The 17,380-nt window shown below is 43.6% G+C and overlaps 1 protein-coding gene across 5 annotated transcripts; it reads right to left on the bottom strand.

The window, feature by feature from the left end:
- Window positions 1-1,077: 1,077 nt before the first annotated feature.
- On the bottom strand, window positions 1,078-17,085 carry ZSCAN10 (zinc finger and SCAN domain containing 10). 5 transcript variants are annotated; one of them, XM_027859601.1, is made up of 10 exons: window positions 17,041-17,085; window positions 15,450-15,575; window positions 10,210-10,270; window positions 9,724-9,824; window positions 8,660-9,179; window positions 6,151-6,331; window positions 5,816-5,889; window positions 5,147-5,204; window positions 3,300-3,376; window positions 1,078-3,065 (listed from the first exon to the last, which is right to left on the bottom strand). In XM_027859601.1, the coding sequence occupies exons 5-10, from the start codon at window positions 9,065-9,067 to the stop codon at window positions 1,779-1,781; spliced, it is 2,085 nt and encodes a 694-aa protein (XP_027715402.1). In that variant the 5' UTR covers window positions 9,068-9,179; window positions 9,724-9,824; window positions 10,210-10,270; window positions 15,450-15,575; window positions 17,041-17,085; the 3' UTR covers window positions 1,078-1,778. The 5 variants fall into 5 exon arrangements, with proteins under 5 accessions (XP_027715402.1, XP_027715397.1, XP_027715399.1 ...); XM_027859596.1 differs by having other exon boundaries at window positions 1,078-3,376; XM_027859598.1 differs by lacking the exon at window positions 9,724-9,824 and having other exon boundaries at window positions 1,078-3,376.
- Window positions 17,086-17,380: the final 295 nt, after the last annotated feature.

Raw genomic sequence — 17,380 nt, 5'->3', positions numbered from 1 at the left:
TGATTCCTGCTCGAGTATGACCTTCTTTCTTAGGCCTTGAAATGCACTGTCCCATTCCCAATCTTGTTCTATGTTGAGTTATATCTGCATGGGAGTCACATTCTCTTACTAGATACTAAACTCAATCAGGACAGAAATAATCTTTCTTGCTATTTTTCCCCATCATCAAGTACAGAGATGTTTAATAAATGGTTGTTGAGGGAATCCTCTGCAGAAGGGTCCACAGGAAGGTACTGTTGGAAATTTGGCTATATTTAAGGGTCTGAGACAACATGGAAGGACAGGAGATATATATTTGCTCGTATGGAAGAAATGTGGGAAGCTCCTAAGGGAAAGTACAGGGCACCTGATCAAAGGTACAAAGTCAACTTTATGGAGGTAGAATACTGAGTAGATCTGCTTTTTAATACTCCTTTTTATAAATTCCCATGTTTTACATTTTGGGACATGGCAAATGTGTGGATTTGTTTTGTCTGATGAAGCTTATTTGTTACAAGAACTGTTTTTTTTTCTAAAAAATATTATTTGGGGGTAGAGATAATAAGCATTTTTATGGTGCCTACTGTGTGCCAGGCACTGTGCTGAGTGCTTTTCACAATTATCTCATTTGATTGTCGCAACCATCTTTGCAAGGTAAGTACTGTTATTATCCCTATTTTATAGTCGAGGAAGTTGAGGCAAACAGAGATTAAATGACTTGCTTATGACCACACTGCTTTAAGTGTCTGAGGCCAAATTTGAATTCAAGTCTTTCTGACTCCAAGCCCGGACCTTTAACCACAGTTCCACCAGCTGCCTCTAGAGAGGAACTATCAATAGTATTGGAAAAAAAAAGAGGGGGAAAGAGAGAAGGTCACTGGTAATATTCTTTAAAATGCGCAGAAGGAAATTCAGGGGAAAACACAAGCAAATTAGCTTTAAAAGTAGCATGTTGAATTTATTATATACTTTTAAAAAGTAAATTATATGTATTAGATGTTCAGTTTCACATATACTTTTTTTGGGTTCTACTTTATATATACAATTTTGGGGGGCTAAATTCAGAATATAGAACAATTTTAAGAAATATTTTGTCTAAAAAATTTTTTTTTTTTTTTTTTTTTTACAAAATCTTGTCTGGGTGCACAAATGCTGAGTAGGTCTCTCCTGAAAGATACATGGGAGTTTGTTGGACATCCTGTCCCTAGAATAATTAAGGTAGGAATCTGGATGGAGTACCCAGAACATTTAGTTACAGGAAGGTACAAGGGACTCCCTGAATCATTAAGTTTTGTGTGATGTACAGAGCTTGGTTAGACTGTTTTTAAACCTTTTGCCAGCAGGGTAGTGTTCATTTCTAGGATCTGTTAATAACCAGCTCCAAAGCAGGAGTTACTGAGGGTGCATGAGACTTCAAGAGCCCAAAGGCCAAAGTCTTAGGGTCTGCAAAAGCAGGATCACTGAATAAACATTCAGGATTCCCCTTTCCCAGTGGATATCTACTTATCCTCCTGGGTTGAGGAGGGAGTGAGAAGTATCTGTGATAGTTGCGGGTGAAAAGGAAAAGAAAAACAAGTCCAAGAAAACTTTAAAAAGGCAATTATTTTGCTTTACTCATTTTGAGAGGAAAGGCTGAGGAAAAACCTAGGGAAGAATATGAGAATGATGCATAAATGGGGAAAGAGATGGCCTGATAAGGCCACTTTCTCTGTCTTGTTTGAAGACTGGCAGTAAGCAAGCCCAGTACAGATCCCTCTGGGTGGCTCAGGGTCTTGGCCAAGTAATGGTTTCAGGGATGCCTAATACAGGGTCTCCTTGGCATGGGTCCTCAGGTGTCTCATCAGGTGAGAATTTCGGCTAAAGCTCCGCCCACATTGGCTACAGGTATAGGGTCTGGCACCTGTGTGGATGGCTTGATGCCTAAGCAGGTTACAGCCCCGGCTAAAGCTCTTTCCACACTGTTGACACTGCTGAGGAGCCTCCTTGATTGGACCCCCCAGCTCTTTAACGTCTTTGCTTGTTTCTGGAGTATCAGTTGCTGGATGGGTCCCAAGGTGGCGCTGAAGGTGGGCGTTCCGGCGGAAGCTCCTTCCACAGGTTTTGCAGTGGTAGGGCCTCTCTCCAGTATGGGTCCGAATGTGCCGTACCAGGTTGGAGCTGTTGCGGAAGCAACGGCCACATGTGTCACAAGGGTGAGGTTTTTCCCCTGTATGTATACGCTGGTGACGAGTTAAGTGAGCGCTCTGGCTGAAGCGTTCCCCACACTCACTACAGCGGCACGGCCGTTCACCAGTGTGGCTGCGCTGGTGTCGGCTCAGGTCTTGGCTCTGGCTGAAGCGTTTGTTGCATTGGCCACAGTGATGGGGCCTCTCTCCACCATGAGTCAGCATATGGCGTGCAAGGCCAGCCCGGCGCACAAAGTGCTTTCCACACTCAGAACAGGCATAGGGCTTTTCACCAGTATGTACACGGCGATGACTGACTAGCTGGGAGCTCTGGCTAAAGGCCCGTCCACAGTCCTCACAGGAGAAGGGCCGTTCTCCCGTATGTATCCGTTGATGAGTGACCAGATGCTCATTCCTCTGGAAGGCCTTGCCACATTCACCACACACATGAGGCTTCTGCTCAATGAGAGCTTCCTGCTGCTGGTGGTTGCTGGTACCCTGAAGAAAACTTTTGCCATATTCAACACCTTGAAAGGGCTTCTCCTCAGCATGGAGACCCAGGTGGCGTTGGAAATTGGCATGCCGCTGGAAACCCTGCCCACAGATGGAGCACAGGAAGGCTGGTTTGATGTCCTGTTCTGTTTCCCTTGCATGGGCATGTAAATGTCGCAGGAGGCTGGACCGTCGTTGGAAACCCTGACCACAGTCAGCACATAAGAAGGCCATCTCTGCAGAATGGATCTGCTGGTGTTTTCTCAGGTGACCACTCTGCCGGAAGCATTCCCCACACTCAGAACACACATACGGACGTTCATCTGTGTGTGTTCTCAGATGCAGCTTGAGGATGGAGCCACGGCCAAAGTTTTTCCCACAACACGGGCACTGGTATGGTTTGAGGGAATCATGGGTTCTTCTGTGTGCCTGAAGGCATGACAACTCTGAAAAGCTTATTCCGCACTCAGGGCATGTCTTTGGTGTCTCCTCAGGCTCAGGTTTCTCTCGGACATCACAGACTTTTATTGCCCAAACTTCACTTTTATTAGGGGGGAATATTGCTTTACTCTCTGAAGCAGCAGGGCCCCACTGCCTTTCAGCCCCCCACTGAGTCTCTTGTATATCTTCCCTGTTGGGCATCAAGGAAATATCCTTGCCTACCTTTCCTGGAATTGTTGCAGGCTTTTCTGAACCTTCTTGCTTTATTTTTTCCCTATTCTGTGTCCCAATTCCAAGCCCTGGGGGGAAAAACAGAAACATATGTAGGTAACAGGCCCAGCACAGAGAAGAATACTTAATGACAATGATGTGGGAGAAGGGAGAAAATCACAATGCAGAAGATAGGAAATAAAATAGTAAGTCAACTAAATACTGAATGATCTTGCTCTGGTGTTCCCTCAGGGAGGGGACTGAGTAAGGGAGTGAATGATGCTAAGAACCAAATACCATCTGGGAGAGGTTATTAGGATATTTGATTTCATCAATGAGATTAACTCTCATGTATAGAAACTCTTTCCAGCAATTCAGTAACTTAAAAGAGTCTAAGAGAATTGTCTATGACAGTGAGAGGTGCAATGACCTGCCCAACATCACACAAAGAGGTCAGTGGCAGAGATTCTACTCAAGCCCATGTCTTATGGCTCCAAATAGTGCTCTTTCCTTGGTTCCAAGGAACCAAGCTGGTAAAAGAACAGCATAATTTCCACTTGATGGAGATTACACATTTTTTTTTTGTTTCTAATCACCATAGAATTTTGGAACTATCAGAGATATTAAGACAGCATTTGACTCTTAAAAACTCCTTATTTTTTCTGAATAAGAAAATGAGGCCCAGGTCACACTCTCACAACAAGCCAGCAGCATCCCAGGACTGTAAGGTTGCTGAGTTTCCCCCCTCTTCCTGCAGTGTTCTTTTTATTGCATTGACTTTCAGAAGGTTCAAATTGACTGGAACCTCCTATGCTAGAATGTTCTGTTTATGGCTATTCCAATGGCTATTTGGATTGGCTGGAGTAATAAGAGTATAAATAAATGCTTCATATGAATGAATCTAGCTAGCCAGCACTCAGGGCTGAACCTCCTCCCTCTTCCTGTATCTTCGTTGCTTCTTTCTAGGTTCTTTTAGCACAGCAGTACCTTAGCTACAGTTGGCTTGGATCCCTTCCTAGTCCACTTTTACTCTACTGGAAAACTCTTCTCTGAGTCATGGGAGCATTAACAAAAAGGAAATTTTCTTAGGTTAAGGGAAATGGAACATTAAACAAAACAGAAATAAAGCCTTGACTACTGGTCTTTGGTAATTTTTTCCCAGTCTGCAAAACTTAGTAGGTCTTTACTTCTCAAAACCTACATGCATAAGACATTGGTTCCCATTTGTCCCTGCCCCAGAGCTTTGAGGAGGCTGCTGAGGGTTGGGGCAGTTCTCAATACAGAATGTAGGTAATTTATAGGTTAGCAGTATAGTTGGGACTGGGTACTTGGTCAGATCACTGATTGTTTGCAAAAGGCATTTTCTTCCTTTTGTCCAGTCTCCTCATTCCAGTTTAAGGCTTCCCCACTGGGGTGGTACTGTGGTACTGTGAGTACTGCAGGGACCAGAGAAGAGCTGTGAGCAAGCAAGAGGGCGGGGCCTTAAAGATTCAGTGAGGAGCCTGTTAGGGAGCAAGGAAAATCCAACAGAAAGCAGTCTAAAGTGTTTTTCTTTGTATCCCTAACAATTATTTGCATAAAAATATGCTTGGTGAATTATGTTGCCCTTTCCCTCCTGGAATGCTTATTTACATGGGGATAAGTTGTTAAAAAGGCCAAATGAGAGGGAATTGCAACAGTCTAGCTTGCTCAAGCCTTCTGCAGGTAAGGATATGCTATGTTAGCTCCTGAGTAGGTTAGGCTGCCTTCTCTAGTACATGCACACAGGTTCTGGAATGTCAAGGGGCTTGCCTTCCCTCCATCCCACCAACATGGGGCACAGTAGACATTTCCTAGTCTCAGAGGTGAAGGAATCTTACCTAGAGGGGGCGCAGGCCAAACTTTCTCCACTTCGACATCCTCAAATGTCAGAGACTCCTTGAAATCCCAAGGAAAGAGAAAGAGACAAAGATAAAAGACAATTGGCCCCTGTGGGCCCCCCACCCACCTTTTTTCTCAGTACCTGTTCCTCTAGGAACAATCACAGCGTAGATAGAATAGAGGGGATTGGAAGTATTAGGAGCAAAATATATGTTGTAGAGTTGGAAAGATTTGGGAGAAAGGAAATGATGAACAGAGGGTCAGAGGAAGAGTTTGGGAAAGAAAACCCACTGGAAGCAATCATTAAGAGTCTAGAACAGAGATGCCACTCTGCCTGAACCAGACTAAAATATGATTGGGAAATAGTTAACAAAAGAAATGAAAAAATACAACATAGATAATGTTAATATGTGATTTTCTAAGTCAATATGTACATGCAGGCATCCTTTTCTATTTGATATTGACACAACTGGTCTAAAGGACTTATGGTTCTCCTTGGGGGAGAGGAACTAAATCCCCAAATGTTAATTTTTTGTGAGACTGGTCCGTCTATCCCTTGTCCCAATGTCCCTGTTTCCATCGTCCACTCCTCCTTCTTCCTCCACTTGGGATCCCAATAGGATAGTCATTCTGTAATCTTAAAAGGACATCCAAAATTCCTAGCTCACCAGAACAGTTGCCAACTCCAGGTCTCTGGATCTCTCCTCCTGAGAAGGGGAAGGGCCTTGAGGAACAGTTGAGCCTGAGAGAGGAGAAAGACACTGTAAAAAGGTCCATAACTTTACCCTGCAACTTCCCTGCTCACTCTTCAGGACTAGTTGGTCCTCACGCCATATGTGGCACAGGGGGAGGCAGGCAACATTTGATGGTGTAAAAAAGACACTTCCGTGTACCCAGCAAAAACTAATCACTACCATTTTCCACTCCCTTTCTCTGCCATGTTTGTGTCCCATTCTCATCTTGGACCACTCCCAGCCTTCCTGGGAGAAGACCAGCTCCTCACCTCTCTCGTGGTAGAGATGGAACTCCCCTTGCAGGCTAGGCTTGGACCGAGCTAGAAGATTCCACTTCCCCTCCTTTGAAGGCTTGGCTGGTTCTGGTAGGGGTTTCTGGGGCTCATCTCCAATGGTCAGGGCTGTTGGCTTCTCTGAAGGCACTATCCATGTGGGTGTGTGGCCAAGGACCTGGGAACCACCCACAAGGATGAGACTTGTGAAAGGTCATTCATTCCTCAGACAGTTAAAACTCTAAATCCACTTAAAATAATGCCACCTCTAGAAAGATGAGAATAGAAGGAACAAATATTTCATCAAATTCCTAAGGTCAGCAAGGAACAGAGCAAAAGTCAGAGAGAGGAGGGAAATTGGGAGAGATTAACATTGCATCCTCAATCCCTGAAGACAAAACCAGAAGAAACTGGTTGCCATTATAGCTGGAAGGATGAAGATTAGATAAATCAAGGCTCCTTAATGCTTAAGGAATTAAGATCAAACTTCTTAGGTAATATTCAAAGGCTTCCATAATCTGACTCTGACCTACCTTTCTTGCCTATCTTACATTATTTCCTCATGACCCCAGCAAGTTCTCACACTTTCCCACCTCTGATGCCTGGAATGCTCTTGATGCACTCTTCCTCCATCTTCTTTTGAAGACCAACCCATCCTTTAAGACCCAGCTCTTATGTTACCTCCACCATGAAGCTTTCCTAGATCCTTCCAACTGAAAATGACTTTCCTTTCATTGGATCACCTGATGACAATGCTTCCAAAGACCTGTGATTTCATTGCTGTGGGAAGCTCCTTGGAAGGAACTTCCTCTACCAATGCAGACTGGTACCTTCTCTGCAACTTCTGGTTTTAAGAGTTTCCTGGGGCACTAGGAGATTAACTGACTTACCCAAGGTGACACAGCCAGGATGTGTCTGAGGCCAAACATGAACCGAGGTCTTCCAGATTCCCAGACCGTCTCTCATACTACTTTTACCATATTCTAATCTATGGTATATTTGCCTGTGCGCCCATTTTATATAACCCTTTTAGACTGTAAGCTTCTAGAGGGCAAGGATATTACCTTATCTTTGTGCTTCTTTCAAGGTGGAACAAAGTGCTGAATTGATGTACTTCCAGATCATTAAATGATGAAGTCAATAGAACAAGAGAAAGAAGGTCCTTTTTCTAAGATATTTCTTTCCCTACTTCCCCAATCCCAACTGGTGATTTCATTTGCATGGGGAATTTCCCTGTGAGGAAATTCCCTCTACTATTCCAGGATAGTAGCTGTGTCTGGGTCACTGCCAAGGGTCACACCCAGCAGAACCCGATTCTTCGAGGCTAGCTTCATCCACACACTCTTATTTATACTTGTACAGCCACCTGCACCCCACTCTATAGCTCTAGTTATTTGTTCTAGCATAACCTAGTAAGGATAGCTCTCTAGAAAAGGCTACAGAACTTCCTTATCTAACAGCTACACTAATAGGACAAAAGTCTCTACCCCATTCCCAAGGAAACTACTCCCTAATCTACCAGTCTCAGAAATCAGAGGCTAGAAGAGCCTCTTGTAAATAACAATCTAGCTAATTCTCTCTCTATTTTACAGAGAATGGAATTATATTTTAGAGAGGGGAAGCAACTTGCTCAAGGTCACATAGTGAATTAATGGTAGACGTATGTTAGGTTGTTATTCAAGAGCCAGATGTGACAGAATGCAAGAGAACAACAACAAAAAGCCTCAAGGAGCCTTGACCAGTTGTTCCTAATTCTACCCTCTAGGGGGCAACTAAAAAAAGCCTAGTTTCTTTCCCATCTATCAGCGTTTCAAATACTAGGACACACCTGGCTCTCACTCAGGTCCCTCGAGTTTTTTCCTTTCTGGCTGAACCCTACCTCATTCACGTCATGCTCCCATGTTCTCTACCCATCCCAGCTGACCCTTGTGCATTTTCATCCAGCTGGCCATTCCTTCAACATTGATTTAAGTCCTTCCTCTATGCAGACATTGAGGTGAGACATAAAGATTTGATATGGCAGGCTGCCTGCCTCAGGGAACTTACAGCCTAGAAAATGTCAATGTATTCCTACAATATGGCTCCCCAAACTCAACTCCACATTTCAGATGAGATCTGATAAAAGCAGAACACAGAGGTGCCTTTGCCTGTCTGGCTCTGGACAATGTTCTTTTCCTAATACAGCCCAAGCTCAAGCTGGCTTTTTGGGCTTTCGCCACTTTATACTGTTGACTCATTCTGTCCAGTCTACTAAATCTCTGGTGCCTTTTTACATTGATGTTTGTCCAGCCACAAGACTCTTGCATCCTAGATTTGTGCAATAGCCATTTCTGAGTCCAAATGAATGGACTCTATATTTTCCCATTAAAAATCATGTTAATGAATTGAGCCCATTTTTTCTAACCCAGTTTTGGATCGCCCAGAGCTCTTCTACCACCTCAGGCTGCCTAATCTTAACACTCTCCCATGAAGTCTTTATTAAACCAAACCAGACTTTTCTTCTTACCGTGGGCCGTGCTTTGCTAGGCTCTGTCTGCAAATTCTCCACAAGGGTCACCACATCATCGCCATTCTTGGGATGCTTCCCACGCACCCAGGCCTGAATGTCTCCAGGGAGGACAAGGAGGAACTGCTCAAGCACCAGCAACTCGAGGATTTGTTTTTTGGTGTGGGCCTCTGGCCTGAGCCACTGGCAGCAAAGCTCCCGGAGTCTGCTGAGAGCTTCCTTTGGGCCAGCTGCCTCCTGGTAGCAGAAGTGCCTGAAACGCTGTCGGCAGGCTTCACGTCTGGGTAGACCTCCTCCATGGACAGATTCCTGCTCCCAAGAAAACTCTTCAAGCTTCACTATTGGTAGATCTTGATCCAGCGGAGCTTGGGACTGGGGGGCAGCCAGGTTTGGTCTTGTAGACATCATTCCCTTGGGTAGGTGGATGGGGAGCCTCCCTTCAGCTGAGATCAATGCAACCTTTAGGAATCCAATATCCAGTCCAATCTACAAGTCTCTTCTCCACACTTTAACTGGATACCTAGGGGAAAAAAGTTTCTACCAGGGGGTGGGTGTGGATACGGCATCAGCAAGAAAAACACAGAAGGCAGACTAGGAGAAAAATCCCCCACAGCCACTAGACTTCTGGGTAATCTACTTTAAATGACTGTTTAAATATGCTAACAGAGTAATTGTTAAGAGTTAATGGGTAAAGGTTATCACAATGGTTAGCCTGGAGGGATTGGGGGTTTTATAAAAAACCGGATTCAGATTGCAAAAGAGTTTTGACAATTGATAAATTAGAAACTGGAGACCTAGATAGAATGGCCACAGATCCAAAACCAGTAAAGCCTTGGAGAGATGTGACTAAAACTGGAGAATCAGAATCACAAAACTGAAAATCTGTTCAATTCAACAAGCAATAAAGCTACTACTACAAGCAAGGCACTGAGAGAGACCTTAGAGATGGCTCTAGCCCAACTGCTAGAGGCAGCATTATGAATAGTGAGTAGGACACAGGATTTCAGAAACCAGGAAGAAGCAAACTTCCCATTGCTAGGTGGTAAAATGGATAGAGTACTGACCTGGAGAAATAGGAAGACCCAAGTTCAGATCCAGCTTCAAGTATTTACTAGGTGTAGGACCCTGGGTAAGTTACAACCATTGTTTACCTCAGTTTCCTCAGCTGTAAAATGAGGATAATAATAACATGTATGTAACCATGGTTGTTGGGAGGATCCAATGAGATAATATTTTTAAATGGCTATACAAATGCTAGTTATTATTGTTATTAAACTGTCCAGCTGGCTTGTAGAAGGATTGAGAACAGAACCTAAGTCCCCAGGCTCCAAAGCCAATGACCTTCCATTATACCATGCTGTCTTATCTACCTAACATCTGATCAGAGGAACTCAGGTAAAGTCAATTCTTAACTTTGAGTAGAGTGGAACTAGGAAGGGAATACATAATTTTAAGGGAACAGAATTGAAAAGGTGCTGGGTGAGTAGTCTGGAAAGAGTGGGCAGAACTTTTCACTTTTAAGAACTCTTAGTTTCTTCCAAAGCTCTTACCTGAAGACTTTCCTGATTCTTTTCCCTCCTTCTCCCAAGTTACTCAGTTTTTGAGGTGAACCTAGAATAGAAGGGCAGAGGCTGTAACATTTTTATCACTGCATTCCCCTCTCTCTGATCCAGTTCTTTTTAATTTTTTTCATTTGCACAATAAGTCAACATTGAGATCGCTTCCAGCCCTAAATATTGTGATCTATAGTGCAGTTAGCATCCAATTCAACCAACATTTACAAAGCACTCACTATAGGAAGGCCTCTGTGGTTGCAAAGATGAAAAATAATAGTCACTGGCCTTCAGGGAGTTTATCCATCATAAATTCCAGGTAACTGGCAGTTTTGGTTAAGGTCTTACTGCATAATAATAGTAATTGTTCACAATGTAAAGTCTGGTCAAGCACTTTACATTTATTATCTCAATTTATTCTCACTACAGTCTCCCCCTTACTCTCATTCCCTGCTCCTCCCCCCACCAGGTACAGATGAAAGACTCGGAAAGATCAAATGACTTCCAGTGTCTGGGGTGGGATCTGAACTTCAGGTTAGCCTGATTTCAAATCCAGTTCTCTACCCAGCAATGCTGCTTCTAAAAGAAAGACACAGTATCATTGTGGAGGTGGGAGATTATGAATGTGAAATGTTGCATTCTTGTTCAGAACTGTTTTTTGTGTTTATATGCTGGTTTTGCTTATTTTTTTTCCTTTGTTACATGGGAAAGCTAACTGGGGAATGGGATAAAGTGGAAGGATGAGTATATTTGAAAATGATAGTTATATAAAAACAAAAGCCATCAATACAACTTTTAAAAAAAATACACAGAAAAAAAACCATTAGAGATAAGGGAGCAGTCTTGCTTTAGAAGAGAGCCCAAGTTTTTGGGTGTTTTCAGGGACCTCAGCATTTCATCACTTGTGGTGTTTGCATAAGATTGATCACCTCTGGCTCAAGGCAATTTTCAGATAACTGGGAGGTCCACAGCAGCTGATTGCAAGGCACACTCTGGTGGTCAAGTGGTATCAAACTTTTCCATCTTTACCAACTCCAACCCCAACTTTTTTCAGTGCAGTGTTTGTAGCATTGCTAGACTCCAAATCCAGAGTTCTGGTTCAGTATCCAGTTAACTAGATATGAGAATTTTCTTAGTGTTGCTGAACTGAGTTGAAATGAACAGAACAATGATGTTTTAACTGACCGCCCTATGCTTGGAAGGGCTCATGTCTGCCTTCTAGTTTCCTTCCCACCTTCTGCTGGAAGCCTTTCCCAGTCTTCCTTAATCTCAATGCTTTCCCTCTGAGATTATCTTTAATTTGTCCTGCATATATCTTGTTCGTACAGCTGTTTGCATGTTTTCTTTTCCATTAGATTGTGAGCTCCTCGACAGCAAGGGCTGTTTTTTGCCTTTCTTTACCTTATCCCCAGCTCTTAGCACAGGCCTGGCACATATTAGATGTTTAATAAATGGTTAGTTGACTAACTGTGGCTGTAAAGAACCTTGAACTTGGAGTCAGAGACCTGAGTTCAAAATACCTATGACTACTTACCACTTGTGTGGTTTTGAGCAAGTCATCTAACCTTTCAGACTCAGTTTCCTCATTTGTAAAATTAAGAGTTTGCATTAAATGACCTTTAAGCTCCCCATTCTAAAGCCTTATTATCTACTGTCCTGAGCTTTGTTGGAGCAATGCATAAAAAGAGTATTGGGGGAGGGGGTCATTGAATTAGCGATATGTCCTAGTCACCTCTTGCAGTTAGTTAAGATTGGTTTTCACTTCCCTTGGAGACCACCCTTTAGAGAAGAAGAAGGAGGTTCTCCGCACTGCTATCTTTGTATGCTTCTAGCTCCAACCAAGGTCATTTCATCCTTCTCATACAGATCACATAATTGGGCTAACTTTCCTTCCACCGGCCAACTCCCTTTCTTCTACTTTGCCCATCTGCACTGCCAGCTAATAATTCCAAAGCCCCCTATTTTCCAGTCTCTTCCAAAATTCCTGACCAATGTTAGTTAGCATCATCTACTTCTGAGAAGACAAAGGGCAAAGAATTGGGAAGGGAGGTCCATTATTTCAGTTCTAAGGCATGGCTTACAGTTTGCCAGGCAGAAACAGCCTTCCTTACATTTAGGACTTTGTAGAGGATGAATGGATACCATGCATTTCCTAACTCTGTTCTAATGTAGTGGAAATAACACTGAACGATGTGGTCAGAAGACATGGATTTGAATCCAGATGGTATTCCATGATTCTGCTTTTACATATATACATGTGAAATGGGGATAGATAATACTTGTGCATTCTGCCTCACAGGGTTTTTGAGAGGAAAATGTTTTGCAACCTATGAAATGCTATAAAAATATGTACTATTATTACTGGAAATTGGAAAGGGAATTGGAATGAGGGAACTGGATTCTAATCTTGGCTCTGCTTTCTAGGAAGCTATGTAATCATAGTTAGCTTCTTTTCCCTAGGACTTCTGTAAAATGGAGGAAGGAGGATAGATTAGCTGAGTTTTCTCAAAATTGCACTTTGGTTTTGTTTTGTTTATAGAAGCAGCAGGAGATTCAGGTTCAAATCTATGCTTTGATACTTCCTAACTACAAGTCTGTGGGCAAATCATCTTTCTAAGCCTGTTTCCCCAAGCATAAAATGAGCATCATGATATTTCTATTACTCATTCCACTGTGGTTTTGAAAAAAAAAAACAACAAAAAAAACAAACCATGTTAAGTCTGAGTTAACTTACAGTTCTCAGCCATTAGCAAAGTCTGATCAGTCTGATTACATGTTGATGATGGCAGCCAGGTAACAAGGTAGATGGATTTGGAGGCAGAAAGCCTTGAATCAAAATCCTTTCTATGACACTTACTAGCTCTGTGACCCTGGGCAAGTCATTTAACCACTGTTTGCTTGTACAACAGGGATAATAATAGCACCTAACAGGGTTGTTGTAAGGATCAAATGAGATACCATGTAAAATGTTTTGCAAACCTTACAGCATGATATAAAAGCTAGCAATTATTATTTGAACAAAGGGAAACTGGTAACATAAGATATCTTGGATTTGAGATGCCTCTACTAGATTACGTACAAGGTAGTTCCCAGCTCTAAAAGCCTAAAATGCTAAGGAAATATGGCACCATAGTGGCCTTCTCTAGGTCAGCCTCTCCAGAAGTTTGTTTTTTTTTTTAAAAAACATATTTTCTACATCACTAATCTGATACACAAATCAAGGTATAATTTCTGGGGCAACTCATGAAAAATGTTTCCTACCACAGCCTGCCTCTCAAGCCTCAAATTCCAACTATTAATGTCATGATGTCAGTTTCTATGGGACAGAAGGTACTATGTTCCAGGCTTTATGCTAGGTTCTGGGGGTACAAAGACAAAAACGGCCACAGTGACTACAGTTTACTTTCCACTAGCCTTGAATCCCAACTTTAAATTTATGTGACAACAAATACTTCTCAAAAGCTTACAGTATGCAGGGTCTTGTCTCAGCTGGGCAGGTATAAAATTCTGCTAGGTACGACTCCGTTCCTGCTCTTATTGAGCTCTTCATCTAGCAAGGGAGTAAGATATGCAGAATATACGACTAGGGAGGGGCTTTGCCAAGCTGACAAGATTGAGGCATGAGGTTTTGATGAAAGACATAGCTCCCCTATTCAGGGAGTGGATTTCCCTACTAATACCACATTTGAGATTGTGAAGATAGATGTTTCTTGGATGGGGTGTGAGCCAAAGACTGGCTACCACAGATAAATAGCACTCTAAGTATGACTGATTGAATCACAAGTTATGTCGATTTGAGCCTAACCCATGGACTTGACCATGCTCATTTCAACAAATTTTTATTAAGCAAGTACTTACTACGTGCTAAATACCACAAAAGAAATGTGGAAGACTAAAAGTGTTTTGTTATTTTTGTGTACCATGAGGTCCTTGCCCACATAGTTTGCAGTCTATTAAATGAATGTGTATGGGAATAAGTAACACAATTATGGCAATACTGGTAAGATGTGAAAATGAAATGAGAGGTACAATGTTCATAATCCACATTGAAACATAAAAGCTAAAAGGGATTTTGGATATCATCTGGTTTCTTATTTCCCAGAGGAGGTAACTGATACCATTAACAGGAAAAAGAAATAGTTCAAGGTTATACCATTACTTAGTAGCAAGGTCAAAGAACCTGAACCTGTGTTACCTGAGGGAAAAGCCTGGTTTTCCAGGAGTCTCACCAGAACAAGTTAATTTCATTAACTATTCATCTCTGAAACTTTGGGTGTCACTAATCATAAGATGAAACATAATTTGAGTGGGGGAGGGGAGCACAGAATCATCTCTGGATCAGAAAATATGGGCTTCGTACAACAGACGTCCAGGAGAAGGAACTCTACAAATACACTTTCCATGCTTCACAATTTTGTCTGAAACAGACCCTGCTCAGACTAATCAGAACTAGGAGGATTCTTAAAGACCATCTTAGTCCAATTCTCTCATTTTATAGATGTATCCAAGGGGGGAGACTTATCCAAGGTCAAATAGGGAGAAAGAAAGAATGGGGAATAGAACTTAGGTCTCCTGTTCTGATTCTTAAGTCCAGAATAATTTGCCACCTTACCATTCATTGCTTATCATAAGAATAAGAGGTTCAGGTTTGTCAAAGAGAACAGTTGGATCAGGACTTCAAAGGTATATGTGATAGGTTTTCCTTCTCAGGAGTTCCAAAGGGTCCCTCAGAGCAGGGCTGAGGTATGCATGTGTTGGATGATGAGGAGGCGGTGGCAGAGAGGAGAAAAAGGAAGGTAGAGGGCAGTGTGTGAGTTGAAAAAGGAGAAAATTACTTGGTGCATAAGCCTATATTCCACCATCTCTAGGGAACAGATGCACAGAGCATTATAGAGCTTGGCAGGGAATAGTTTCATAGAGCCTTACAAAATTTGTGGAAGATAAAAGCTTACTTAGGACTAATCAAGAAACCCAGAAACTACAAGTCCATTTCATATAAGTTTCAGCTGCTGAGCTGCTGGCTTTTTCCATACTGTCCTAGAGCAGGCTTGCAAAAGGGAGAGTGCCGAGTAGCTACTATAGCATGTGGACACCCCTAAATCCATGCTCCTTTCCAATCTTGTTTGAGACAAATTCTTCTCATCCCTACTCCCATCCTATTCCCTTCTCCCTTCCTTTTCTCCAACCACTCTGGTACATCTCAGGTCAAGCCCACACCCTTAGTCCCTCAGACTCACCTTTCTACAGGGCAGCACTTGGTTGGGGTTGGGAGGAGGCAGAGATGGGGTTTTCCTCCCCTGTAGGATTTCTCTTCGGTGGGGTTCCAAGGACCAAGATCCTGCCACTTCCACCCAGGGGCAGTTCTGAGAGGAGAGAACACATGGGAACTCGGACAGGAAGTTCCCTTCTCTAGTCCCATCCAGGTACTTAGAGGGTCTTCAGAGCTTTAACCCTTAATGTTCCAGTTATTAGGATAAGAGCCAGTAGTGAGGAAAAGGGATTTCTACAGTGCCATATAGAGCAGACTGATTTTCAAGTGTTGGATATGCATGAGTTTTTCATGGGTGTGCATGTGAACAATTCCACCTGTCACCCTCTTTTCTTGACACTGGTTTATACCACTCCTTCACTAATTAGTCATACACCATCTGTGACATTTATTGCCAAATCAAACTATCTCCTTGATTAATTATCTATTGTCATTGCACCTACTAGTTATTTATCTATTTAGTTCTAGTTTCTCCTAAGTTAATTGCAGGCAAGATACCATTGTCTCCTTCTACTGGATGACTGGCCCCTAGTAGGCAAACAAGAGATCTAGGGCTAAGGAAATTTACTTTTAATGATCCCCTTAACCCCAAAACACGTAAGAAAAGTAAAACTGAGATGGGGGTTAGGGTAGTTAAGAGAGAAAACTTTTGCTTGGAAGAGAAAGAGTAAAGGTAGTTATGATACAGTTGATTTCAATACTTTGGTGTTTTGCTGTGTCACTCACCCAGTAAATTAATTCCCAAGCCTCTCTACTGCATCCCTGGCCTGCCTGGCTTTCCTAGGGTCTCCCGGTTTAATTACAGGGGTGCTCAGTTGAGGATGTTGACTTTCAAATGTCTCTTTTTCAAAGGTCCCGGTCTAGTCCCCCTCCCCGTCCCTCTAAGGAAGTACAGTACTGTAGAAAGATGGGGAATGATAAGACAAATATAAATTTCCACTTTGTGTGGCTTTGCCACTCCCTATCAATGTGACTTTAGGCAACTTCTCCAGGAATCAATTTCCTCATCTGTAAATATCCTACTGCATGCCTTTGTAAGGTCCCTTCCATCTTCAAATTTATGATCCTATGAAATTGCATGAGACTTAGAGCTATGTCCCTCTTGGAAAATCACTCTTAAGTAACGCTCAGAGCTTCAGTTTCCCCTCTCAGTTTCCGTAGGGCTATCTATGGTTGATTCAAATACGCGCTCTCACCCCGGAGGGGAGGGGCTGCAGGCCGGAGCTGGAGTTGGGCTGGGCCCAACCTGAACTCCTCCCTCTTAGGACGAAGCTCTTCGGCCTCGGCCGCGCCGCCCCGCCCCGCCCCGCCCCCTCGCAGCAGTGCCGGGAGCTGCTCACGCCAAGGCTGGAGGAGGGGCGGCCCCGCCCCCCCCCCCGCTCGCCGGGGTGGAGCCTGGGGCCTGTGAGGCGGGACGTGGGCGGCCCCTTTTCAGAGAAGTGACTCTGCGGGAAGTGCCCGCCCGTGGCTAAATGCGCCGGCCGGCTGGAGCCGCTACCCTGTGTCCGGACCCCGAGCGGTGAGAGCGGGCCCGAGGATCCTGGGACTTCGGGCCTCACCTGAGTGGAGCTCGCGAGCCGTGAAGCATCTGCGCGGGGGAGAAGGGGGCGGGGTTAGAGCGTGCTGGGACCGGATGTTTAGACGGAAGTGGGGGCGGGGCGGAGGGAGCGGAGTCTGGAGGGGGAGGAGAAAGCAATGAAAGTGAGGGGAAGGGATAGGAAATGGGGGCAGAGAAAGAATGGGAAATGAGTTGGGGAAAAGGATTGGGAAGGTAGGGGAGAGGAGAAGGGATAGGAAATGATGGGGAGAAAGGATGGGAAGTGAAGTAGGGAAGGAAAAGGGGCGGGAAGGGAGAGGGGAAAAGGATGAGAAGTGAAGGGGAAAGAGAGTGAGGTGGGA

This window comes from Vombatus ursinus, unplaced genomic scaffold, assembly GCF_900497805.2.
Source record: "Vombatus ursinus unplaced genomic scaffold, bare-nosed wombat genome assembly UNPS02014171.1, whole genome shotgun sequence".
NCBI classification, from domain to species: Eukaryota; Metazoa; Chordata; class Mammalia; order Diprotodontia; family Vombatidae; genus Vombatus; species Vombatus ursinus.
Note: the sequence above shows the minus strand (reverse complement) of the source record. Positions and strands in the feature narration are given on the sequence as shown.